This window comes from Brachycentrus maculatus, unplaced genomic scaffold (genome assembly GCF_059751285.1).
Source record: "Brachycentrus maculatus isolate JH-2025_06_01 unplaced genomic scaffold, ASM5975128v1 h1tg000012l, whole genome shotgun sequence".
Lineage (NCBI taxonomy): Eukaryota > Metazoa > Arthropoda > Insecta > Trichoptera > Brachycentridae > Brachycentrus > Brachycentrus maculatus.
The window spans coordinates 1016127-1043668 of NW_028280766.1; the positions used below are offsets into that span (position 1 = coordinate 1016127).

General features: G+C 29.8%; 1 protein-coding gene across 9 annotated transcripts in view; it reads right to left on the reverse strand.

Moving 5' to 3' along the window:
- Positions 1–27542, reverse strand: part of Mp (collagen XV/XVIII-type protein multiplexin) — a 544075-nt gene that overhangs the window by 97523 nt on the left and 419010 nt on the right. For all 9 annotated transcript variants that reach the window (XM_088262958.1, XM_088262952.1, XM_088262965.1 and 6 more), the window contains 3 exons: positions 21334–21439; positions 12004–12047; positions 3924–4046 (listed from right to left, as the gene is read on the reverse strand). In XM_088262958.1, the coding sequence (XP_088119084.1) occupies positions 3924–4046; positions 12004–12047; positions 21334–21439 (273 nt within the window). The remainder of the gene's footprint in view (positions 1–3923; positions 4047–12003; positions 12048–21333; positions 21440–27542) is intronic.

A 27542-nucleotide genomic window follows, 5' to 3' on the forward strand; every position in this document is an offset into this window, starting at 1 on the left:
AAAATAAAGAAAAACAAAATAACACATTTCTGATATGATTTTTTTCAATGAAAATATAAAAAACGATGAAATAACAATTTAATAGAAAAAATCTAAAATCCTAACATGCCAAATTTTGACAGAAACTGCAAAAAAGCACGTTGCTATGAGCAATGTTTAGTATCGCATAAGTTGTTGGACGTTCAATAGATGGCGCTGACATTTGGGTAAATAACTGATATCTTATATTTTTAAATGTTATGGGTGTAAAACACCTATCACATAATTATACTGTGACAGCAACCTATTTAAATACAACGCTGAGATAATTTTTTAAAAATATCAGTAAATAACTTTAAATATTTATAACTTATTTCTACTAAATTTTTAAGTTAAAAATTAATGATTTTGAACGAAGTAACATTTTTATTTATATACAATAGATAAATAAGAATACAATGAAATGTTTAAATTTCAAACCAATTGGTTAAGTTTGGGAGATTTTAGATTTTGAGCAAACGAACATATAAATTTGTATTTAAAAGGATATTTAAATTCAAAAGGTACCTACTGTTTTTAGGTTAATTAATGCGGCTTGCGTTTGAAAATAGGAATCACTTTGCGGCAGATTGTGGGTTATTTTGGATACTGGGACTCAGATTTCTCGATAATAGTCACGGGACCACAAATCGATACACACACCGTTTCATAAATTTTACTTATCCTTTTTATTTAGATAAAAAAACTACAGTTTTAAAGACATTTAATAATGAAATCAATTTATTTTTCAAAATAATTGCTACATTTAAGTGAATATTTAAATGTACTAGTTATTGGTTTGGCATTAATTTTGTAGAATTATACTAGAAAAAAGCGGTGTGCATAATTTCGAAGACTGCAATAAAAAATATACTGGCCATGGCTACTATAGAAATATAAAAATTAGAAACAAAGAGCATCGCCGTGGACTTACAAGTAATTATTATCAGTTTTCCAATAACATAATGGAAACTTACTACTCTTTTGGCTAACACACACTCAAATTGTTATACGAGGTTACATACAAAAGGCAAGAAGTGAACAATTTAGAAAATTTATAAAAATATAAAAATTAAATAATTATGAAATATTACTAAATAATATGTTTTATAAATATTATTTTCCAAAATTGATCACCATTATTGTCTATGTTTCTATTTAACTAAATTGTACTCCTTAACTCCCCCTCTCTAGTTATTACCCCTCCCACCTCTACCAATACCTGAATGAGTTTTTGCTCGTTAGTTTTTATGATCAACTGTCGATTAAAACATTTGTAGTTTTCGAAACTAGATGTGTAAAAATGAAATGAAACTCGATTGGTGGGCTAATACAAGTGTTTTTGAACACGAATTTTTAATAATCAATATGTCATTCCACAATGTTAATGCCAAATCTATAAATAATATAAGTAAATAGTTAAATATATTCTCAATCACATATTTTCTTAAGTAATATTATTTATGAAAATTGATTTTATAATGTATAAATAACAGTTTCATTACAATTACGTATTAACATGAGTCGATATTTCATATTTATTATTTGAACTTTAACTGAAAATGCAAGACAAGTAGATAAAGAGCTCTTTACAAGATACTTAAATTTTTTAAGAGTGTAAGGTGAACACGAAAGCCTTAAAACAACCCTTAATGAAAACTTCTGTAAGCAATTACATCTGTCTGGAGAGTGAGGGTGAAGTCTTGCAGAGGGCTGAATCATTCCAAGAGAATATAATTTTGTTTTCCTTCTTGGAAAGAAAGAAATTTACATAAATGCTTGAAATCTTCCAGCTGGTGTAATTGAATTGTTTTAAATTACCAAAAATTGAATGATAAAATGAATAGGACCAAAAAATACTATTTTTTGGTTATGAATAAAGTTTCTTAAAGTGAATGGTTTCCAATGTTCATTTTAGGAAAATAAAATATTTTAATTTGCCACCAACTTTGAAAACTACAAAAAATAGGCAGAACTTTAACGAATTTCACAGAAATATAAAATAAAGCTACGGAGTTCCTCGCATTTATGTAAGATAACGCTCCTTTTAAGTCAATTTAAAGATTTTAGAAACGATGAACTACTTAGGGCAAGATTAAAAGGTTATTTAGTTTTTTCAAAGAAACCTACAACATGAATAAAGAAAACATAACGTTGACCAACTGAATTGCTTCCCATCACGGTGTTTACTCTCTAGGATATTAAATGTGCCACAAAGTATCAACAAAAAACATAAAAAGAAATCATGTTCATAAAGATATTTTTGAAAAGGTCTAAATACTTCACATTACATATAACTAAAAGAGTACTTAAAAATATTTTTTAAACAGAACTCACCTTAACTTGTCCCTTCTGCAGAGGAAAGCAATGCAAGTAAAATAGAAACTCTTTAGACATTGAATACACAGAGAATAGTAAATACAAGTGGTTTTAATATGCAAAAGTTTCAGAAATGCGCACACTCGACTTAAAAGCTTTTACTTTAATCTTTCGGTATAAAGGTAATATTTGCTGTAGAAAATGCATTTTTACATACGTTGTTACGTACGAAGTTTACTGGTGTAAAGGTGTGCAAGAATCGAAGCAAATAAATTTTGCATTAAAAATTCTTTAAAAATTTAAAGTCTTTTCCAAAGTACTTCATTTTCCATCCGTATTATTATTTTGTGGTCAGTACTATGCCGATCAAATTGTTAAATGCAGACTGAAATTGTGCATTTTTATGGGATAACTCGCCAAGCCTCCATGCCTCCATTAGAGGCTTATATGCAGATGGGAGGAAAAATAACCGAGTAATTGAAATAAAACTTTCTGAAAAAAACATTCAATTAAATTTTTTTGATTTGCCGGAATTTCATCCATGATGCCAGTAATGCTGCATCTATCATAATCAGGTGGACCGGGAATAAACCATTATTTTGTGATATAGCAATTTTTTTTAAATATGGTAAATTATAGAATTTACATTTATTTATTGTGATTGATAAATTTTACATCATTATTGATAACATCTTCTCACCTATTCCGTTATTTTTTAATACTCCTTTAGTAAAAAAACATGTGGTTTTGAATTAAAATATCGGATGAGGAATTTTTCAGCATCGATCACATTTTGGAATTTTTTATCTTACAAAGACAGCCCGATAGACGAAGCAATGTCTGTTAAATATGGAGGGTGAGATAAACATCCCACATCAGGATTATGAATTTTTCACAGGTCATTTTGCTTAGTGAGGGTGTGCATAGTCTTGATGCAGTATTATTCCACTTCAGTGACAAAATTTAGGCGTTTTTCTTTCACCTTAAGGTCGAGTCTCTCCAATTGTCGACATTAAACTTCTGACGTTACAGTTTTATTCGGTTTTAATAACCGTATATGAATGATACCGTAAATATTTCACCAAACGTACAAAAAAAATATTGTTAATATAAGCTTTGCTGTCAAAAATAATGTTTGATTTTGAGAAAGTCGCCATTTTATCTCCTTGCGTTAAATTACTCTCTTTTCGTCCTTTGTCACAGATCGTGCCAAAAAATGTTTGTAATAAAGAGTAATAAAGAACTGCATATGTTCACGCGCACTGCATATGTTGTTAGCGGAAGATTGATCGCATTGCATCCAAATACACATTTTATGAACTTGTTTTTAATCCAGTTAAAATAAAATTGTAATTTTTTTTTTAATGATAATTCTTCAATGGTTTAAAATAACTAATTCAAACTAAATCATCTCAATATAGTAGCGTAATTCATGGTACATCCCATATAATGTGGTATATGTATGGTAAATATTATGCCGATTTTAATAATTATTTGCATGGAATTAAAAACAAAGTTATTACTGCACTTTAAGCTCTGTATGGCAATGTGGCTTTAATGTGGAAGATAATATTGAAAATACTTACGGAACTGCCAGATCCCGATCCAAATCCGACGTCCAAGAAACCACCTGGTGAACTTGGTGGACCCGCGGGGCCCGGAGGGCCAGGGGGGCCAGGAGGGCCACGGACTGATTCTCCAGGGGGACCCTACAAGAATAAATAAAGTATTTTTAAAAAATATATAGGGAAAAAAACATTAAGGATACAGAAGAGATACATATATCAGTTTTCTACCATTATGGTGTTTTGAAGAAAAAATCTAAAAATAAAAATTCAGTAAATTTTAACATTTCTCAGGTGGATAGTTAGATTTTTTTTTAATTATGTTGTACTTGGTTAACACAAAAGTGGTATTTACAAATCAAACTAAAATTAAAAATGGATAGATATTTCCAAAAATTTACTGCCATATCAATTAACTACAAATATGAAATTAACATTAAAATTACACTGGTTAAAAAATAAGGTGGTTCATCAATTTATTCTTTTAAAAAAGATCACTTCGATGTTTTCCTTTTAAAAAATCCTGTCAAAAAAAAGCTGTGTTTGGTAATTTTTTTATTTTGATTTAAATGATATTCATAATAATTATTTCGGATGATTTTTATATCGCCATTTTCGTAAAATACTACCTAAAGGGCAATATATAAATGCCATATTTGTTTATATAAAATGTTGATTTGAACGCAGACTGATGATTTTGAATCTATAGAACGTAAATGTATGTACATTACAAATGATCGACATTCTGAAAGAAACACGATTTGGATCGACAAATGTTATAATAAGCAACATAATACCTAACTTCCCAGTCTCGAGTTTGATACTAGAGTTAGTCAATATCAAAGTCTAAGTACTTTACAACATTTTGAGTGTGTCCAAATACTTGTTCACAAAACTGAATTATCTCCAATTATAGGATTCAATTTTAATTAAAAATAATAATAATGTCAATATAAATAATTATAATAAAATGAAAAATAACTCCTATAAAAAGAGATGATCCAGATTTGTGAACAAGTATTTAGACACACTCAAAACGTTGTAAATAAATGAACTGGTCAAATTATAAACTAAAATAATAAAATGAAGAGGATACTTTCTAGCGTTTCTCGTGTATGTAATTATAATCCAGGATTTGAACCTCACATAGAAATGAAAGAATTTCTGCTCAATAAAAAGCTTCTTTCATCTCACCAATAGATGTCTCTAGTGAGATTCTAGTGATTCAAGCAAAATGTTTCGTAATTGGATTATACGTATATGCAGAACTTCTAAAAATTTGAGTAGTGTGGCTATCAATCATGGGTAGAATTGGTGAATGTTACAGGTGTGTAAAAGTTATCACTTAAACCAGATAATGACTGTAAATGCCCAGACGTCCATATGCTTCTTCATCTATGTTGAGATGTCATAAAATAACAACTTGTTAAAAGAACTTTTTATCATATATATTTTTGAAATATTATAAACTACCATTTTATGAGTGAATCTGAATGTTTTACCCAAAATTAAATGGACGTGGTGTCTTTTAGATTGACAACCCTGTCACCGTTCTCATTTCGTCTGTCCCTTCCGTTTTCTTTCCCCACCGGAGCGGGATGATCATGATGGGTCACCAGTGACAGATCGCATCTGGAAGGGTGCGATTCTAAATCGCTCGAATCGTACGGGCAACCCTAGGATTGGGCTTTTTTCCTTTTTGTAACATTATCAGAACCCAATGGTATATAGGGCACTGCATCGTTATGAGGAAGTGTAAAATTGATCTTTAATTAAATGAATGCATATTTTGATCTTTCTTCGAGGTGGATTCGGGACCTCTAGCGCGGTAATTAAACGCGCTTACCACTGTATAAAGAAGGCTGACCGAGTATACTCTACTACATTTTGTAAATATACTTCATAACCATGCATACAGTCTAATGAAGCCTTTTCTATTCTAAAGAATCATCAAAATTTCTCATCAAAATTCCAAATCCAGTCCTGTATCAAGTAATGATTAAGTCATTTAAAATTAAGATAATACTGCATTAATGCAGTTAAATGTCTCATAACTCAAGAGGATTTTAAAATATGAAAACAGATACAGACAAGCGCCGTGGAGTAATTAGGTAGACGGTAGACTGCAAAACTGAAGTCGCGAGTATGATTTCCACCAAATGCAAAATGAACTCAAGGATGATTTATTTTTAATTGGTCTGGGTGTTTATGATATATTTTACATATGAGGCCGTCAGCGTAATTTATCCAATTAATATTTAATTATCAATTTATTATTAGATTAAAACCAATATTTTTAGCTTTTCCACTTTTTTATTTGACCAGCGACCGGGTTTCGTGGTTACCGACATCATCAGACTGGTGAGAGGCTATACAAATTGTTATGTTATATATAAAAGAAGGCAGGAGCCTATAACATAACAATTTGTATAGCCTCTCACCAGTCTGATGATGTCGGTAACGACGAAACCCGGTCGCTGGTCAAATAAAAAAGTGGAAAAGCTAAAAATATTGGTTTTAATCTAATAATAAATTAAAAATGCAATTCCATCACGAAGTGTCAATGGATAATATAAAATTAATTATCATTTTATTATTACATGGCACGATCAGGTATGCCATATACTTGAAAGTGGTCATGTTAGGAGTCGTAACAATCGGCGGGTATGTATAAGGAGATGCATGAACGTTGAAGAGGCGAAGAATGTTTGCGAAGACAGAGTGGTGTGGAGTTCTGGCGGCGTGATGGTTAGTTAGTTATATTTTATTATTGAACTACAAGAGTAGGATTGTGTCCTTTTGCATTAAATTTTAGCACGTTTTAAATAATTTGCAGTAGATAAGTCAAAATGTGAAAAATTGAGGGTTCGACTACTTTTGCGCTGACGGCCTCATATATACCTTCCTTATCCTTACAACCTAAGCGTCTAAAAAATATTGTTTGCAAAATATTCCTTTGTAAATAGATTTTATGATATCTCACATGTATTTAATGTTTACATATTTCAAACAATAAATAATGTGAATTATTTCAGTTATTAATGCTATTATAGTAATAAGAAAACATCAAATCAAAACAAAAGTTTTCCTAAATAAATAAAATTTATCAATATTAATCTTACATCTGTTACAGACATAAATGATAATATTATTATAGTATCATTATGGCTGCCCACTGATAGTTTGTACAAACATATTCGCTGATTCAATGCAATAATAATAATAATTGTTTTAGTTGACTACATTGAGGACCAGTTGTAGAGTTAATCGAAATAGGAATTCATTGGACCAAGGCGCTGAAAGGGTTCCACTGATGTAGTTACCCTCCCGGTTGGCACAATCAGATATCAAAGTCAACCAAAATGATCGACGAGATCATAATTGAGGCTCACCCAATGGGTTTATGACGTAATGTTTCAACGGCTTATTGCTGGGCGGTCATTAATTCAATGGTTAATTGGATCACTAGGCATGACAACTTTGACTTTTGTTGATAATTATAATGAACGTAAACCTCGAAGTGCTCTAAGGCACAGTTTAAGTAGCTATTATATTAAATAAAATTTAAAAATAAATATAATAATAGCACTTTTAATAAAACATATCTCTTTGAACCATGATGGAATTAAAAAGGTCCCACCTTTTCGATTTCTAAATACGTATGTACGGTGGGATGTTTTTTGAACCATCTCAAAAAAAACAGTGCCCTTAGGTACAGTTTAAGAAGCTTATATGTTAATTGTATTTTTTTTAATAAATATTAAAATGGCATATATTAAAAAGCAGGCTTATATGTTAATTGTAAATTTTTTAATAAATATTAAATAAAAAAAAATAGTATCTCTTTGAAGCATGGTTAAATTAAAAAGAACCTTTGTGATATCCAAAATTGCATGGCTTGAGTGATAATTTTATACACTTGTTTAAAATTCATCGTTTTGCCCTTTATCCGACTATATTATTATCCATATTTTATTGATTTCTCAAAGATGTTGTTGAATACCGTTGAAATATTTTTAATATACGAGTATATTGATAAATCATTCATGGGTTGAATGATCCAGTGTCTGTAAAATTAATATTTTAGGTTATGTATTTACATGTTCTTTATAATATTTTTTGACTTCATTATTTAACGTTAAAAAAAATTGTATAGAGAAATCCGCATCCGTTTCATAGAATTTCTTAAAATATTATCAAGTACAGAATTTTGAGATTTTTTTATCATAAATATCCTTTCTTTTTCTCTGCTATTGTGTTTTGGTATTTATTAAACGAAATTTTCCGTAAAATTATGTTGTTTTTTCTGCATTGAATTTTTAATGAGAGATATAAAAGTATTTCAGAAAATAATTTTTATTTCGTTTTGTTTTTTTTTACAATTGATTTCTATATCAATTTTTCAATTCAATAATTTTTTTTAATTCGTTTCGTTAATTGCGATCTTAAAAAAATCCTACAACATTAGAGTATTTATGTCTCTACTTTTTACGAATTCTTGATCCCTTTCCGAGTTGGAGTCTATTCTATCACCTGGACCACATACCTACAATGACATTGAGTCCTTAGAACATTGAAATACACGTTGTCCACCTACATCCTCAAAGAACCTTTTCAGTTTTTGTCCCTCTTCCCAGATATTAAACAAGGTTAGAAAAAGAAAACCCCTTAAAAGAAATCGACCGAATACTCTGTATGTATTTAGATGATGAATATCAATATTCCTAATGAAATATATTTCTAGATGTCTACATCACCAAACAGAAAAATACAAATATGCCTAATAATGCGAGAGACACCATAATAATAACCCAGAACATTGTACGTACGTCAATATATCTGGAAAGAGATGGTTAAAATATGGCTCGCGTTTCGAAAATAACAACGTGAGATTCAGTCTCAAGAAAAGATAATAAATTTGCATTTTTTAAATTTTAATTACAAAAATGACGCTGCCATCAATTATGAAATGTTAATGTATTTTAAATCTACACAGATTTAAATTGATTTTAGTAAAATATATTTTTATATGTTTTAAATCGATTTTAGTATCAATTTTCATCAAAAAGTTTTGACATGTGTAAATTTTCGTACACAGGGGACGGCGAAGTAAAAAAGAATCAAGGCAGGATGGAGATGATATATTTTCCACGTATAAACTTGTAACGTTCTAATATTTTTATTTTATTATTTCACTCCTCGGTTCCACGGTTGCAGGTGACAAGTATGTATGCTTTGGAAGCCAAATGTTTATTTTTGTTGCATTTTGATGTAATATTACAAGTGTGTTTAGAACGTGACATACTCAAGTTTATAATACCAATTTGACCAGGTGGCAGGTACTTTAGAATCCCCGGATTAAAAATTAACTTTCAGGATATCAAAAAATATTTGAAAATGTTATAATATTAAACATATTTGTGTCAGTTAAAAAAAATATACGGTGAGAAATGGAATAATAATATTAAAATTTTTTTTTTTGTGAATTTTTAAATACTTTTTTCGGTTGCTATATCATAAATTAATTACCAAAGCAATCAATAAAAGTGCCGTTGATAATAATTTATGTATTGTGTGTAGATACTTCGAGTCTGAGCGATTAATTTTTGCTAACCTTACTTTACTTAGGAAGCCTTATTTAATACGATCTATCATAATCTAATCATAAGATTTGGTATATCAAAAGTAATTTATTCGCAAGAGAGGTAAGATATTTATGTTTGACAGTTTAAGGGTTTTAACGAAGACTTCGTTTATTGAAATGAAAATTATTTATTAATAAATGTTGACCGTTTAACCTTTTCCATTCACCCTACCCCAGAAGGAACGTAAGCCTTGATTAAAATTTCCGTGTGTAAAGATGTTCTTGGCCTTATTCCGACTCCCTCAGAACGAGCCGAGGTAGGTTAGTGTGGCTCTCTTTACTCTCCCGAGGAATGAACTCATAATAGAAGCTGATTAGCCTGTTTCATCGGCCATTGTTCTTGATGGTTTCACATTTGATTAAAGGCAATCGAAGTAGAACAATCCATTTCCCCTTGTTGGCTAAATAAAGAAAACGAGATCTAGTTTTATTACTAACACACTAATACTTAGAATGTAAACGAAACATAAAGATAATGTTATTATGTTTCCTATCATCATTTGCATTCAATAATCAAAATTCTCCTTTACACAATAATTATTCATGTAAATCTGGAGTAATCAAAATCATTTTCATAATGATAAGAATGTCCTTTTGACTCACATATCTACCCAATGTTTTTTTAAATTTTTATAAAGACGTTAAGGGACCATGCATCCCTTGTGTCACTGTGTCCATATTAAATCTATTACCACCTAAAACTCACTTGATTAAGGGCATTGCTTGGGTGCTTTCTATATTTATATAATTATACATATAATCATATATCGTTAATAATATTACAGCAAACTGATTGATTCTGCGCTTCAGATTATTGGAACTAGGAGTGATCTAGGATATTTGATATTGCAGTAATTCTCCGCTTAGCGCGGGTAATCCGTGTCAGAGCTAAGCGGGGTTTATTTTTCAAAATATTTTTGATAATGGTACAAAAAAATAACACACTTCCTTGCAAAAATGTCGACCATTTTTGTATGCAGTGTTCAATTATTGCAATTTCATATTAAAAATTAATGCGTTTCAAACGACAAAACTGTAATTTTGTACATATATCGACACGCGTCGACACACACGCGACCGAATAAATTTAAAGTAATCCCCGAGTAAAAGATTGCAATTTTCAGTTCCTCGGTGAATCACTGAATTGCTCTATTAAAACAGCGTTATAGCGAAACAGCGTAAATAGGGGTACCGTCAAGCGTGGTTTGTATATAGAAGATGCTTGTGAAAAAGCTCAAAATATAGTAGATTTAGGAAATCAAATAAGAATATTGCGTTTTTTGGTTACATTATGTAGATCTTTTCACAAATGTTATAGACCTTGCTAAGTTATATGTATCGGACCCCTTACCCCCTACTTGGGAAATACCGAGGCTATCCTAAAATTTTAATGAATACATACATATGTTTAAAACTTTGCCATCTATTTTTTCAAATAATTTTAACAATGTAATAAAAAATATTCTTCTATGGCAGTTTCCGCAGTAGTCCGCCTCCGTAGTGTAATGGTCAGCGCGGTCGGCTACCGTTCTGGAGGTTCCGGGTTCGGTTCCCAGAGGAGGGTCTTATAAATGTAAGTGATTTTTTCACTGTAATATTTATTCAATAATACCCTGGACTGGTACCTGAAGGGGAGGGCTGATCACCTTTCCTTCGTGTGTTAATGATCAAGATAACACTGCGTTTATATGATGCAGAGCCCTACGCACCATTGGGGTGCGGATAAGGGTTCGAATGACAGTTTACTTTTTTTAGATGTCATGTAAATTTTCTAAGCTATTTCAAATGTCAAAAATGGAAGGAAAAAAGATTGTATTTTTAGAGGATGCTCTAAATATATACATTTTTAAATATATTCTTAATTTAACGACTCTGTTTTAAAGATGTTCTAGATTTTTTAAAAGAAGTGTACATACTTTAAATTAAGTGTTTTAATTAACAAAGATTTTTTAATTTAAATGTAATAATTAATGTAAATGTGTTTTTACTGGATTTTAGGTTTTAGAAGTAAAAAAAAACAATGATTCATAATTCAAATGTATGTTGTTATAATAAAATATTCAACAAGAGTTTTATGTTTATTGTTTTTTTTTATTATAAAACGTTTTTTATTCATAATAATTATGCATACATTATCAACATTTTTACAAAGGAAAATATTTCTTACTTACACATATGATTAAAAAATCTTATTAATGTTAATTAAAACAACGAGAATTCTTAGTATATTGTGAGGTCATATAAATAAAGTGTTTTTGTATTTATGCTCTATGTTTGACCATATCCAGGACATATACTCGTAAGCTTTTATCACACGTTTTTATTTCTCTTATACTTTTACTACAAAGACCAGTCAAATAAGTGTGAATATTAATTGAATTATTAAAGCGCTTTTTTGGATCGTAGTGGATTTGACGTCTTATACGTATAGACAAAAGAGACAGCAATTTGACTCACCCTTTGTCCACGCTCTCCCTTTTCTCCCCTCATTCTGGAGTAATCTGCAAATAAATCAATCGAATATAATTAATCAAAAATTCATTTATTTCAATGGCCGCTGCAAACAATCTTAAAATACTAATCGATTTACATTGATTTATAAAGAAATTTTGTTCCAATAGAATTTGCACAGTCTCAAACAAAATTTTAATGCAAATTCGCTTAAATATTTTTCTTATAACTCTCATAAAAAAGACTTCGCACGATAAGATCAATCAGAACCTAAAATCCGGTGGTGTCAAAAGTCTGCGTAATCGGAGGGAATGTATGACTAGATGTATGGATGTGAAGGAGGCGAGGAGTGTATGTCAGGACAGAAGAGTGTGGCGTTCCATCCTTTCTGCCTATCCCTGCGGGGAAATGGTGTGATGGTAGTAGTAGTAGTAGTGTAACCCTTATCCATACCCAATGGTGCATGGGGCACTGCATCGTATTGAAGCAGTGTTATCTTGATCGTTTAAAACACGAAAGAAAGGTGATCAGCTTTCCACTTTAGGTACCAGTCCAGGGTCATAATAAATACATATTATTTTTTCTTGAATGTTTTTCGCAGATACTTTGTGATACATTTTAAAAACATTATTAAAAACAACATTGTTTTTAACCATTTTTTTGGTACATATTATCTCCAACCGGTTTCGCCAAGAACCTTGTCATCATCAGGGTTATCAGAGTACATGTTTAACCCTGATGATCACAAGGTTCTTTTCGAAACTGCATGGAGAAAAAATGTACCAATATAAAACTGGTAAAAAACAGAGTTGGTTTATTTTTTAAAGTATTGTTAAAAATGTGAGTGAAAAATCACTAATATTTAATATGACTCTCTTGGAAATCGAACCTGGGACTTCCAGCATGGTAGCCTAGCGCGCTAACTACTACACTATGGAGGTGGACAAAAATAATAAATTTCATATAAAATAATTTAAGGGAATTGTAAAAATTGCTTTCTGTTTCTTTCTCGTGAATTTTATAAAATCCAAGGTTTATTCCTAGGGCCAACTAAATAACGACATATATCCGACACAAATCCGATGGGTATAACAGTATATATTCCCCGTTACTTTGAATTCACTCTGCCATTTATCGAAATACCGAGTAGCTATATTGTCACGGGAGGAGAAAATATTTTTTCCTAACAAACCCCTTTACGATTCTTTCGGGAAAGAGATGCGTACGATGGCTTCCTGGAGTATTCTAAATGGAAGTTTTTTAATAATACCCGCAGCCGCACTGGCTGATTTGCTAACTTTTTCGTCCCTACTGTCGACGTTAAAGCCCAACCCGACGAATCGCAATGACAAATAATGAAAAAAAAAGAAATTATTCTGAATAATTTACCCATTGCATCGTTTAAAATTGAAAAAAAGAGGTATATAGGTAAAAATATTTAAAAAAAATATATTCCAGGTGTATGCATAAATGCCGCCTCCGCATTGTAATGGTCAGCACGCTCAGCTACCGGAGGTCCTGGGTTCGATTCCCAGGGGGGGTTAAATAAATATAAGTGATTTTTTCGTTGTGATATTTATTTAATATTACCCTGGACTGGTACCTGAAGCGGAGGGCTGATCACCTTTCCTTCATGTGTAAACGATCAAGATAACACTGCGTTTATATGAAGCAGTGCCCTATGCACCATTTGGTGTGGATAAGGTTTTAATGCATAAATGCGGAAATAAAACACGTAATTTTCAAGGGAAATTTATTTTTGGCTTATTCAAAGTTCTAGCCATCGGCTTCTACACACTTTTCTCATATTTCAGATAAGCTATGAATACCATACCAGAAAAACTGTTGGTCTTTTGAGGCAAACCAATATTTTTTTTATTTTTCTTCCAATCCTTATTCGGGTCTAATAACGTAGTGTATGGGGCTCGACACCAATAAACGTGATCAGCCCTGCTTTCAAGGTGCAAGGTGTTATATAATACATAAAAAAAGTAAAAAAATCTCACATTTTGGCCCCTTTGGGAATAGAACCCGGGACCCGGGACGTAGGAACTTTCAAAACTAAATAATCAGCATCCCTTTTTTTTTAAATTCACAAGTACACAACGTATGCCTATATCTATTCTCCGCCTAATTGTTGATGTACGCGACCTTTATATCGACGAGTAAACTTAGTTATTTACCTTTTTCATGCTAGTACTGGGTTTATGCTACCATTGCAACCGAATCCGAAGAATAAAGAAAAGTTAATTTTCCTGCGCATGCACTTGAAGTGTTAGTGATATCTTTTCATTTTTTTAAGGACGAGTCCATATCACGACTCCTAATAACACTGTTCATACAGTCCAAAATAACTAAAATGAAATAAAAGATGACGAGACGTTCATGATCGCTTTGTTCATTACTGAATATAAAGACAGCTTTAACGATGCTGTTGAGTTTTGAATGTCCACATTGTTTGGTGCCTTTTATAACTCTTAAGTAAAATACCTATATGTTTTTTTTTTATCAGCATCCTTTCTGTAAGTACGTGACACGTGACATAAAAATTTCTCTTTGGAATAAATAATTTACATATTTTCATACATAAATACCAAATATTTTTTTTCAATTGCTAATTGTAATATATAATATAACATAATTGCCATATAAACTGTAGAGGCCTATAGACTTTACCATGTCGTTTGGAATTTAAAAAAAAGAGCATTCATTCAAACCCTTATCCGCACCTCAATGGTGCATAGGGCACTGCATCATACAAACGCAGTGTTATCTTGATCGTTAACACATGAAGGAAAGGTGGTCAGCCCTCCACTTCAGGTACCAGTCCAGGGTAATATGGAATAAATATTAGAGTGAAAAATCACTTATATTTATTCGACCCCCTTGGGAATCGAACCCGGGACCTCCAGAACGGTAGCCGAGCGTTTTGATCATTACACTACGGAGGCGGACTAAATACAGCGTATGTATTTATCCTTGAAAGAATCTTCACTATTGCGAATATATATAAAGTACCATTCTTCGTTTTTACTATTTTACAATAATATTTAATTGAAGGGTTGAATAAAGTGAAAACATATTGAGATCGTTTAATCTAAATCAGAATTTTACGATAACGACGATTTAAAAGTAGTTAGTCCCGCATGCAAATAATAAATAGGCTAAATGCTATTTTAAATAGAGTTGTAATTGAAACAATTTGCGATAAACGTGTCACTTTTGAGCAATATAACGCGTGGCTTTATGGGTTTGCGCTGTAAAGCGCTAGTCCACGTGCATGTTTTCATAGATTCGCCTTCCGAGGGCTGTTATAATTTCATATTCAACACATGATCATAAATATTGTATTCAGCACGCGATCATTAAATCCGCCTGCCTTCGGCAAATGTTATATATATTTTTTTATATAAATATTTCAGAGATCGTGAAAGTACGGCCGAAACGTGGCTTTCGATTCATAAAAACACTAAATATTTCACGTTTTATGGTGACTTCCTCAAACATTATAGCGAACGCTCGAATAATTTTAATCACATTTTTTTACAGAATTGTGTGCAAAAAAACAACTCCAAGTTGTAATATGGCATTTCAGTAAAATAATACACAATGAGCATTTAAATTTCAGGTACAGATTTATTTTTTTAATGTTTCGAATTAAAACTTCGCTTTTTTTATTACCAAATCACTTATAAAACTCACTAATGTACGTTCTTTACTAATTATTATTTACAAACAATATAATTCCAATAAAAAGAGAAAACTTGCATAAATTATTCTCTCAAAACCTCAACGATATCGAATAAATTTAATTGGATTTAAATAAAATGTTACTTTGTAAAAATATAACCAATACGTTTTATTTCAAAAGTATTTTGAGTTGATTTTGATTTAAAAAAATATAAGATAAATCATTATTTGATTCGATGTTTAAAATTATTTTTTTTAACACTGGAACTTTAGTTTCATTAATTGATTTGGTAGTCACTTGGTGGAAAAATCTATACATTTTTTTTAATTTAAGTTACTAAGTTAATACCTCTTTTTCCTATAATCTATTGTGTCACGTATTTCAAAGCATTGCGCATCATTTTATTTTCCGCATCATACGGTGTTTTGAAATATACTAGACTGTAAATATTATTTGTATTTGATTTTGGACTGCATGAACAGTGTAAGAAGTCTTTTTTACGATGTGGATGCGTTTTCAAAAAATTAATCACTAGGTTTAAAAGCTATCACTGTCAAAATGCCTAGGAAAAGTAAATTTTGTATAAGGCTGATTCGATTCTTACAGCTGCATCTACCTGTCACAGTTTGTATAAGTCAGATCATCGAAGAAACTTTTGATATATGGGTCGCATATATCAACATATACGTATGTGTTTACGTTGTACACAAAAATTCAAGAGATGCGGATCATCCACAGCGTGTTTGGATAAATCGCCTCTGTGGTGTAATGGTATGCGTGTTAAACTACCATGCTGGAGGTCCCGGGCTCGATTCTCACGAGAGGAGGTAAAAATAAATATTACACTCTATTTTATTTTAACATTACCCTGGACTGGTCCCTGAAGTGCAGGAGCTACCTCGCCTTCATGTAAGTATCGATCAAGATAACACTGCTTCAATACGATGCAGTGCCCTATGCACCATTTGATGCGGATAAAGGTAAGAAGAAGAAACTGTTTTATAAAATATAGATACATTTATACATGTGTACATACATACAACTACATTTGACTTTTGAGCAAATAGAACAACAAAAATATAAAACACTTATGTAGAATATTACTTTTTGACATCTCATCAAAGATGAAGAAGAATATGGAAGTCTGGGCATTTACGGGGATGACGACCGTCATAGGCTGGTTTAAGTGATCACTTTACACATGTGTAACATTCTACCCATTATTGACAACCACACAACTCAAATTCTTGGAAGTTCGATATACATATGAATAATTTTGAAACATTGTTCTTGAATCACTAGAACTTCACTAGAGACATCTTTTGGTGAGATGAATTCTTCTGTAGACGTATTAGAATTATCTGATCTCATCAAACAATTCTGTAAATCTAGTTACACTTCATTCCTTCGTTGAGTAATTCCTTTCACCACTTATCGGGGAATTGCTTAACATCTTCGAGAGTAGAATATTAAATTGTCTGCACAGAGGTCAATGCATTTTGAATTGGATACATTAATGCGTCTGGGACTCTTTATCATTTTGATCAATGACAACACTAAACAAGAATGCTATCTCCGTAATACATTACGCTGATAGAATTATTCACATTTCGCAGGGTGACCGCATAAGAGACTGACTTGAATTGCAATGAGTAGGTGGTACCGATGTTTTGATGTGAAATATCGTCCATGCTGCAAGGATTTTGTCTGAAATTGTATATTTAACAGACGACAGACAGACAGACGTCTGGACAAACAGGATTATGTTTTATAGAATCTATAAACGTTTCCAAAGTAAGATCCTCAAGGAACTCGAATACCTTCGTATACAAATCTATACAAATCGATATACAAATCTAAGAAATATGTACTTGTTTTTTTTTAAATTTTATTTATCTATTAAGACCTATTATTTTTAATATATACTTCTTCGTTCCCTTATCCGCACCCCAATGATGCAAAGGCTACTGCATAATATAAATGCAGTATTGTCTTGATCGTTAACACGTGAAAGAAAGGTGATCAGCCCTCCACTTCAGGTACCAATCCAGGGTAATATTGAATAAATATTAGAGAGAGAGAAAATCACAAATATTTATTTGACCTCCCCTGAGAATCGAACCCGGGACCTCCAGAACGGTAGCCAAGCGTGCTGACCATCATACTACGGAGGCGGACAACAATATTTATTTATATAAATAAATATATGTATGTATATATATATATATATATATATATATATATATATATATATATATATATATATATATATATATATATATATATATATATATATGTGTTTATATATTTGTGTATATATAAATATATATATATATATATATATATATATATATATATATATATATATATATATATATATATATATATATATATATATATATATATATATATATATTTATATTTATATATATATATATATATATATATATATATATATATATATATATATATATATATATATATATATATATATTTATATATTTATATATATATATATATATATATATATATATATATATATATATATATATATATATATATATATATTTCTATACACATATTTGCAATAAAATATGCAATAATATTAATAAAAAGATACATCAATAATCATACCACGTTTCCATTTATTCATTTATAATAAACAGACATTCCCGAGGGAAATCTATAGCAATTAATGAAATAAGTGGGATAATCCCTGATCAATGAAAGACTTCATAGCATATTGAAGCTTGAATTCAACAAACTAGATATTTGAAATATGTTGCTTTCTAATTAACTTATGTTTTGATTACAGTACACTATTTTAGTAAGGGACATAATGAAGATAGATTAAATATAAAATAGTTTGAAGGTATAATAAGCTAGTTTTATAATTAAGTTATTTACGTTATACATCTCACAGCAAAATCTAAAATGGATGATCTTTAAACACAAAATTTATTGTTTCTTTAGTCTCAAAAAGCTTCAAGAGAGAAATATTTAATTTTTAGATATCATAAGAAATATCATTTAGCGATTCTAAAAATTTATGAAATTTTTAGGGACGGATATAATAGAATCATCTTGGATCCTCTAATATATGTATTCTTGTCAAGCTGAAAAACGGGAGCTAGTTAATTGATTTTGGCCAACTAATCGTAGATGTAGAGATTTGCCATCCTGTTGATCTGTTCGCCTCGAGGGAAAATAGAAATAAAGAGGAACTGAATCCTCTCGCTCATAAACACTCTATGATCATTTCTTAGTTTTTTTCAAAAATAAATGATTTATCCAATGATAAAAAATTAAATAAAATCTCATCAATCATAGAGTTTAAAATACCAACAAAAAAAAATTGACACGACTGATTTTTTAATACAAAGATATTTGAGACAAACATAAAATAGAGATACAGGAACTCTTCATTAACAGAAACGTGGAATATAATTGTTGATCGATTTGAGACTTAAACAATTATTGCTAAATGTGTCTTAATGACAATTATATAAAATAATATTAAAGTCACCAACAATACAGGAAGAATATACGAATATATAACAATCTATTATATTTTTATATAATATCAACCACAGCTATTTATTTCGTTTGTTTATTGTGAAATCACTAAAAACTTAATAAATCTCATATTTCCACTCCTTAACATCCCTTGTTCCAAAAATAATAATTCTGAAAATAGGCACTTTACATTTCTACCCAATCCTTTCTACCGACCAAATATTTGAATTTTTCGTCAAAAGATGGTATTATACGCAAGTTTTAATTAATCTTGAGAAAAAAGTTGTTTGTTTTGAAACTGGTAGATATTTTAATTGAGTTATATTTAGATTAAAAGTGAAATAATAAAAAGATACTTTCACTCGTTAGTAAGTTTAATTGTAATTAAAAAAAAATTGCATTTTTGCCTTTTATTAAGAACTGATAATCTATATTTTCACCAAAAAGAATCAACTACCTAATACCGCTAAATATACGTACGTTATAATTTATTTAAGTAAGTTACATGTTAGCAAATAGTGTTGAAAGTCATGACATGATTAAGGGTTTGAAACACAAGAGAAGACAGGTAGAACACGGCGGTAATTACTTATGGTTTTCTTAGTAGTTTTCTTTGTAAATAACGATATACGCTATTTACCCGTTTAATCCTTGCGGCATTTGTTGGAGATGAAACAAAGACCTGAGAAATGTTTTTGCTTACTTAGCAGAAAGTACATAGCATAATATATTATTTCTCTTTTCTAAACTTTGTTTTACATTATTTTTTTTGAATATCCTTAAAATCTCTCTGCTTCTTGAGAGTGATGTATTTACACTGAATAATTAGCTTACAAAGCTATGTAGTAAATGTATATATTTTTTTATTTACAAAAAAAACAACATTTGTGAAAAAAAAAATTGCCTTCACGCTTTTATACAAATACATTTAAGATTAATTAAGTTTGGATTACATTACTTATTGCTTTGGCAATAAAGTTGTAGAAGAGTTGAATGATTTAAATGCAAAGAACATTTATATGAAATATAAACTTAAATAAAAAAAGCTCAGCATACAAATATGTGTCAAAGTAAAAATCTATTATTTTGAACAAATTATCGTAGGACTTTCAGACATTTATTTTCCTGTAACGAATAAAAAAATCCATGTATGTACATAAAAATTGATAACCATCAATACAATTTTATTAATTCAATTTTTAAATGTACTATATTAAAACACTCTCCTTACCATCCACTGTTTACTTTGTTTAATAAATAACACTTTTTTAAAACACTTATTTGTGACACTTGTTTACCGGTTCCGGAAAATTATTCCGTCATCAGGTCATTAAAATTAAAATGAAATTAATACGATTTGACATTTGTAAAAAAAAAAAATGAAAGAGATGAAGACAAATGAATCACAATGGGAATATTTTCAAAAGGGTACTCGAAGTTTTAGTCGATTATTTATTATGGGTAAGTCCTTATTGATTGCTTTACGTATTTCTAATTTTTGTAGATAATCTAAACAAAGACAACATTATATTTCTATTGAACATAATCATTTTTACAAAATGAAGAACATTATACAATACGAATATTTTCAAATGCATGATTTTAACTACAATAATGATTGTGTGTGGGTTAAAAATTATTGAAAATAAAATGTACAAGCAATTACTTATTTAAAAAAACAAATCTTAGTAGCATTTTCGTTAAACTTATAACTCATATAGTGTATACTATATATAAATATATATATATATATATATATATATATATATATATATATATATATATATATATATATATATATATATATATATATATATATATATATATATATATATATATATATATATATATATATATATATATATATATATATATATATATATATATATATATATATATATATATATATATATATATATATATATATATATATATATAAAAATATATATATATGGGTAGAATCACTTAATCTAGCCTATGTCAGTTGTAAGCCCACAAATAACCAGACTTTCAAATTCTTCTTCATCTATGTTGAGATGTTAAAAAATTATATGGAAAAAATATTTTTACTTTGAAATGCAAAAAAATAATAGGAAAAAATGTGTAAGAGTTGCCAGTAAAATAATTACCATCAAGTCCTGGGGGCGGCGGAGGGAAGGGCGGCAACCCGCCCGCGTCGAGCCGCCCCGACCCCTCCCCCCCGGGCACCCCGTCCTCGCCCTCCTCGGTATCCACCTAGAATGTTAAACCAAACATCAGTCTATTTACAAAATGCTCTTAATGAACCGTGAAAGAGAAAGCAAATATTAGAGAGGTAGCCACGGCGAGTAGTGGCGAATGGAAGTCGTGTATGTAAACCCCCTTCGATATAACCTAACCTAACGCAAACTTTGCTAGTCCCACCAAATTTACTTAAAATAAACACAAATGTTAGTCAATTTGTATAAACACATATACTTCACCTGATACACAGTCAGTAAAGTCTTGCCTCTACCTCTCAGTCAATAGCAAGCATTCAAATTATTATTTACCTGTATTTATTTGGTCAGTGTTTATGAGAACTCGATATTATAGTCAAAAGTTATCATACATACATCATAATGGGTCATAGATGTTATAATTTTTTCCTCTAACCCTAATCCACACCCAATGGTGTATAGGGCACTGCATCGTTCTAACGCAGTGTTATTTCAATCGCTACTTACATAAATGTAAGGTGATCACTCCTGCGCACCAGGATAATATTAAATATTTTTTTTATGTAGTGTTTTCCTTTGTAAATACCACGATTTCTTAAAATCTACTGTGACAATGATGCGGAATGCATCGAAACACGTGTCACAGTAGATTTTAAGAAAAAGTGGTATTTGTTAAGTAAAACAATAATCTAAAATGGATAGATTTTACCACAAAGTGACTGCCGATTAATGAAATATTCTTAAATAAATATTATAGTGTAAAATCGATTATATTTATTTTCACCCCCCCTGGGAATCGAACCTGGGACCTCCATCACGGTAGCTTAACACGCTAAGCATTACACTACGGAGTCAGACCAAATGCAAATGGTCAGTGTATTGTATTTTTATTATGTGTTAAAATAGGCTGTTAAAAAACGCAACCGATCCTAATTTACTGACCAATTTTTTCGGCTGTTCACAATCCCATTCAGAAATTTTACAACTGCCTTTGCATCAACCATTTATGAATTCATTTACTTACCGTTAGTAAATTTATCATAGTTAGCGACCAAGTAATTGGCAGGCATGATAATTATTTATCTTATATCAACATTTTGTGAATATCGTAAACGAGGAACAAAACTCAGAATTAAACAAAAATATAAATTTCGATTCTGATACATATTTATTTTCCGTGTTAACATTTTTTGTGTTAAGGTATTTAATTAACATGCATATTCAAAGAAAACAACGTTTAATGTTCAAGTAATTTATAATTTTTTTTGTTGTTTACTTAATGCAGTGGTCGGCTAACTCATAAGTCAACAGAACCAATTATCCACAGTGCGACTGAGGTTTCTTTCGAGGAGTAAATTTCTTGAACACAAAAACTTTATGGATAGGTACATTATTTATTAACTCAGTAATAATGTTTAAATGTAAATAAAATTTTGGGAACATAGTATCTTAAATTAACTTTTAAGTAAGGTATCTATAAAATAAATCATGACAATGACTGACAAATATTTAATATAAACATTGGCTTTGCTACTCTAATAATAATAATAAAACCCTTATCCGCACCCCAATGGTGCATAGGGCACTGCTTCATATGAACACAGTGTTATCTTGATCGTTTACACACGAAGGAAAGGTGATCAGCCCTCCGCTTCAGGTACCAGTCCAGGGTGATATTGAATAAATATAACAGTAAAAAAATCACTCATATTTATTTTACCCCCCCTGGGAATCAAACCCGGATCCTTCAGAACGGTAGCCGAGCGTGCTGACCATTACACTACGGAGGCGGACGTAAAATTTGCTACTCTACGTAAAGTTTATCTAAATAAGATACGAATCCAGATTTTTATTTACAATAGGATTGCTTGTTGTACCTTGATAAGGTTTATGTTCGAAAAATATTTTTCGCATAAATATGTAGAGTCAAAAAGGGAAAGAACAGAAAACGCTCATTTTTTTTTCAAATGATTCATGAATACTACTCTGGGTGCTATAAATTATTATATATTCCGACAAATAGGGTGTAGATCACGTAGATTTGTGACTCCACAAGGGTCTAAAGAGCTGCATACGGCTCGCAAGCCACGGTTTGCCGATAACTGTAATGGTAAATAATTTATATTCGATACGATACATAATTGCACAAAGCTACATACCTGTAAGAGAACTGTGAACATATATAAATGGAAATGTTACGGTCAGTCAAAATTGTGTCAGCTTATTTTTTTTTGTGACAGTAAAAGTGGAATTCAACATTAAATTGTTACATGTTCATACCAAATTATGCGTTATCAAAGAATAAGGATAAATACGTTCTTAAAATAATCTACCTAAATTGAACATGAAAATCATCTGTCACGTTTATCAAACACATTAAAAACAATAAAACAAAATAATTTTTTTTTTGGTTCATGCATTGTTATAAATCGATTGATTAATCCACCTTCATATGTAGCATAAAACTTATTTGACTATATGTTTTTAAATATTCCTAGGGTGTAGGACTCACCTTCATATAATTAACGATCAAATAAACAGAGCATCAATTTGATTTCATGCCACATGAAGCATTGCGTATGGATGAGGGTGAGTAAATATTTTGAATATTTACTTCTCACTTGGTCAGTCTCAGCCTATATTTTCCAAATTAGTTAGATTCATCTTCAAATGTGTTTTGACAGCAGATCGCGTAAATTTTGAAAATTCAACTTTTTATTGAAAGTGAAAATCTACATTCATATTTTGATTGTTACACAAACCACCCATGTAGGTACATATTATTGTAAATGTACGATAAGTAGAGTAATACGACTTTTAATGTAAATAATGATCTTAAATTCTCCAGTTTACAAATTTACTTTATATGTAACGGGCATCACCTGGTATAATATAGTGTTAATTAATGTAATGTATGTACATGATTAAATTTAACGCAAGATTACGTTACAATTTGTTAATGTATTTATGTAAATTACGTGAAATTTTAAGTGAAACTTTATGAAACAAAATATTTTGTTCATTTTTAAAAGTCTAATCCCTGCAGAATTTGAAAAAAGGTAATTTCATACAGATATTTATTATCACAAATTAATTTCCGAATCAATTAATGAAATCATAGAAAAGGTCAAGAAATAAATGACTAACAATTGTAATCAAGGAACAATAGCAGATTTAATAAAAAGTGGTTAAAAATAAAAAATCTTTGTATATTCATTATTCTACAATGGATTGAACGAATTTGATACAATGAAGTCATCCAAAATGAGACTCATCTTTCTCGATTGACGTATGACATAAAGTAAATACAACAAATATTGAAGTAACTCAAATATTTTATATGCATGCTATTCGACTACTAAATGATAAAAGAATGTTTACTTTGGCAAATTTGAGGTTTGACATCCGTTTGTTGAATTATGGAATCGAGATCATACGATAGTTTTTTTGATTGTTTAATATTTTCAATACAAATAATAGCATGTTTAAAAATACTATTTCGTGATATTTCACGTCAATTTGATGCGAGGAAGTGGGTCAAAATGGCAATTATTTTTGGAAGATAGGTTCCATAGTCAAACTAAATGCAACAATTAAAAACAGTCTTTTCTCCCATAATTTGTCATGTTTAAATTTAACAACAAAATAATTATTTTATTTAAAATATGATTGAAGAATCGAATCATCGAAACAAATAAAATTAATCATGATATTATTTGTGATTTATAAAAAAAATTGCCATTCGTACCTAACATCCAGAAAATATTCCGTACACAATAACTAACACATATTTACCCAATATACAAACATATTCCTTTTTATAAGTAAAAACATGTGTGTAAAGACAGGATAATCTAACTTGAAATCATATATAGCTATTCCTTGTATCTATGATTGTTTTAATAGTCGTCATCACATTTATGTGTGAAAATTTATATTTTTTAAAAAGTTTATTCCTTAATTTAGCGTATAAAATTATCAAATTGTGTATTTAATTTGAACGTAATAAGTCATGTACCTTTATAATCTTTCGCAAATGAAGAAATATATTGTTTTTTAATATTTTGAAGAAGCTAATCTGATTGAAAGTTTTAATATTATATTTCATAGATTCGGTAGTAACAATATTATTAACCTAATTTTTTGCGTGAATAATACTAATATCTTGTAAAATATTTTGTGGCGCGTAATTTAAGGCGTTCAACATCATTATTAAAACACCATATGGTATAAACGTGATAATGATTAAATTCATCGAAACACGTGTCACAGTGTATTTTTAATTAAAGTGGTATTTGAGAAGAAAAATAGGTATTCAAAAAATTAGGTTTTTAGACTATTCGTATTTTTTTTTCAACATTTAAATGCATTCTGTTAAGTGACCCTGAAGAAATGTCAGCCAAAGTAAATTTCCAGGACGTGCAACTTAAACAGTGAAGAAAGTTTAAGTATTTCAGGAATGGCCTGGTAGCTAAGGAAAACTATTTTAAGCAGTCAAAAAGATGGGAGAGTCAGACATAATTTATTCTCAAAGAGACAAATTAGGCTCAATTTAGAAAGCACTCGATAGATGATCAATAATTTTATAACACTCAGTAATTGATAAATATTCCAATGGGGGAAATTTTTAATCATACAATAATATAGCAGAAAAATGTAGCCTTATGTTAGTAAAAAGTACAAAATAATATTTTTATTAATTTCATATTTGTAAGTCAAAACAAATATAATTGTGATAATTTATTTTAGATATTTGTTATAAATTTATAGCTATCATCTCTATAACTTATTAATATAATCAGCCATCCAATTATTAACTAAATCCCCACAAGCTAAATGTTTCAATGTTTGTTATATTAGTAATAGGCATATATACATATATTTGAAAAGAATTACTTAATATACTAACATGCATAAATAACCATAATTTTAATGTAAATCGAGTAGAAAACGCTTGAAAGGTGTTTCTCTCTGATGTTTTATATGAGAAGGTTTGGCTATCCCAATTTTTCAAGTTCTCTTTTTTTGCCAAGTAAACAAAAATAAATGAATATTTTTTTGATATGGATAACAAAACCTGGCCTTAGTTAGGTAATGGAATTTTCTTCTAATTTCATCTTTATATCAATTTTTTTTAAAAATGTATGGAGGATTTATTTGTGGGGTACAAATTTCAAGTCCAAAAAACGGCAATAACCGAGAATTTTTTGTAGAGCTAATAGTGTAAGTGCTGATAGATGCGACGTGTATTGCCTATGCCACGTTGCTTCAATAACAAAACTCATTTGAAAATACGTGATGTATTTATCAGTTCCATGGTAATAAATATTTTTAATTTAATTACAATAAAAAAAAACTATATCATGTGTAAATGACTGTTTCAAAATTAAATGTTTTGACTAATTAACTTCAATACCAAAAAATAGTTAAGCGTTATTAAATTTAAATTATTTAAATTTGGTTCCATAATTATCATTCTGTTTATTCAGCATATATTAATGATGTTAACCTTATACCTTATACCTATTTATCATAAATTTACGTACATAACGGTAAAACTAAATACAGAATATAAATTTTGTTAGAGTATAATATTTTGATGTTTGATCTTGCCTTATTATTTTTTAAACGTTATCAAAAAAATGTGTGGGTAAATTTCAAAGCCAACATGTTAAAGTACGTTTAGTAGTCTAGCATTGAAGCACCCCCGAGATATTAGTTTGTTCTCTCGGACGTAAATTAATTAAAATAAATTAAACATGCGTCAAGGTAAGAATAAGATTTGTATATTTGACTAGAAGGTTAGTGTGTCGTACCACAAAATACTGAAATATATATAAGATTGAAAAAATTTTGAAGTTGCGGATTATAAAAAAAAATTTAAAAAAGACAGTTTTTTAATTAAAAATAAAATATATTTAAAACTTTTCAGGAATGAATATCATTGTGTGAAGTGTACGTACAATAAAATAAGACTCTCTTAACTAAAAATAAAAACGTACTCTGTCTTTAGCAGCTGTATATGATTTTTTTACAAACAGATAAAAATTGGCGTAAGCCGACTAAATGTATGTACTAAGTTGCTAGTTATATACTGTGTTGGCCATTCGGGCCAATGTAAGTCGGGGTGGATCATTTGA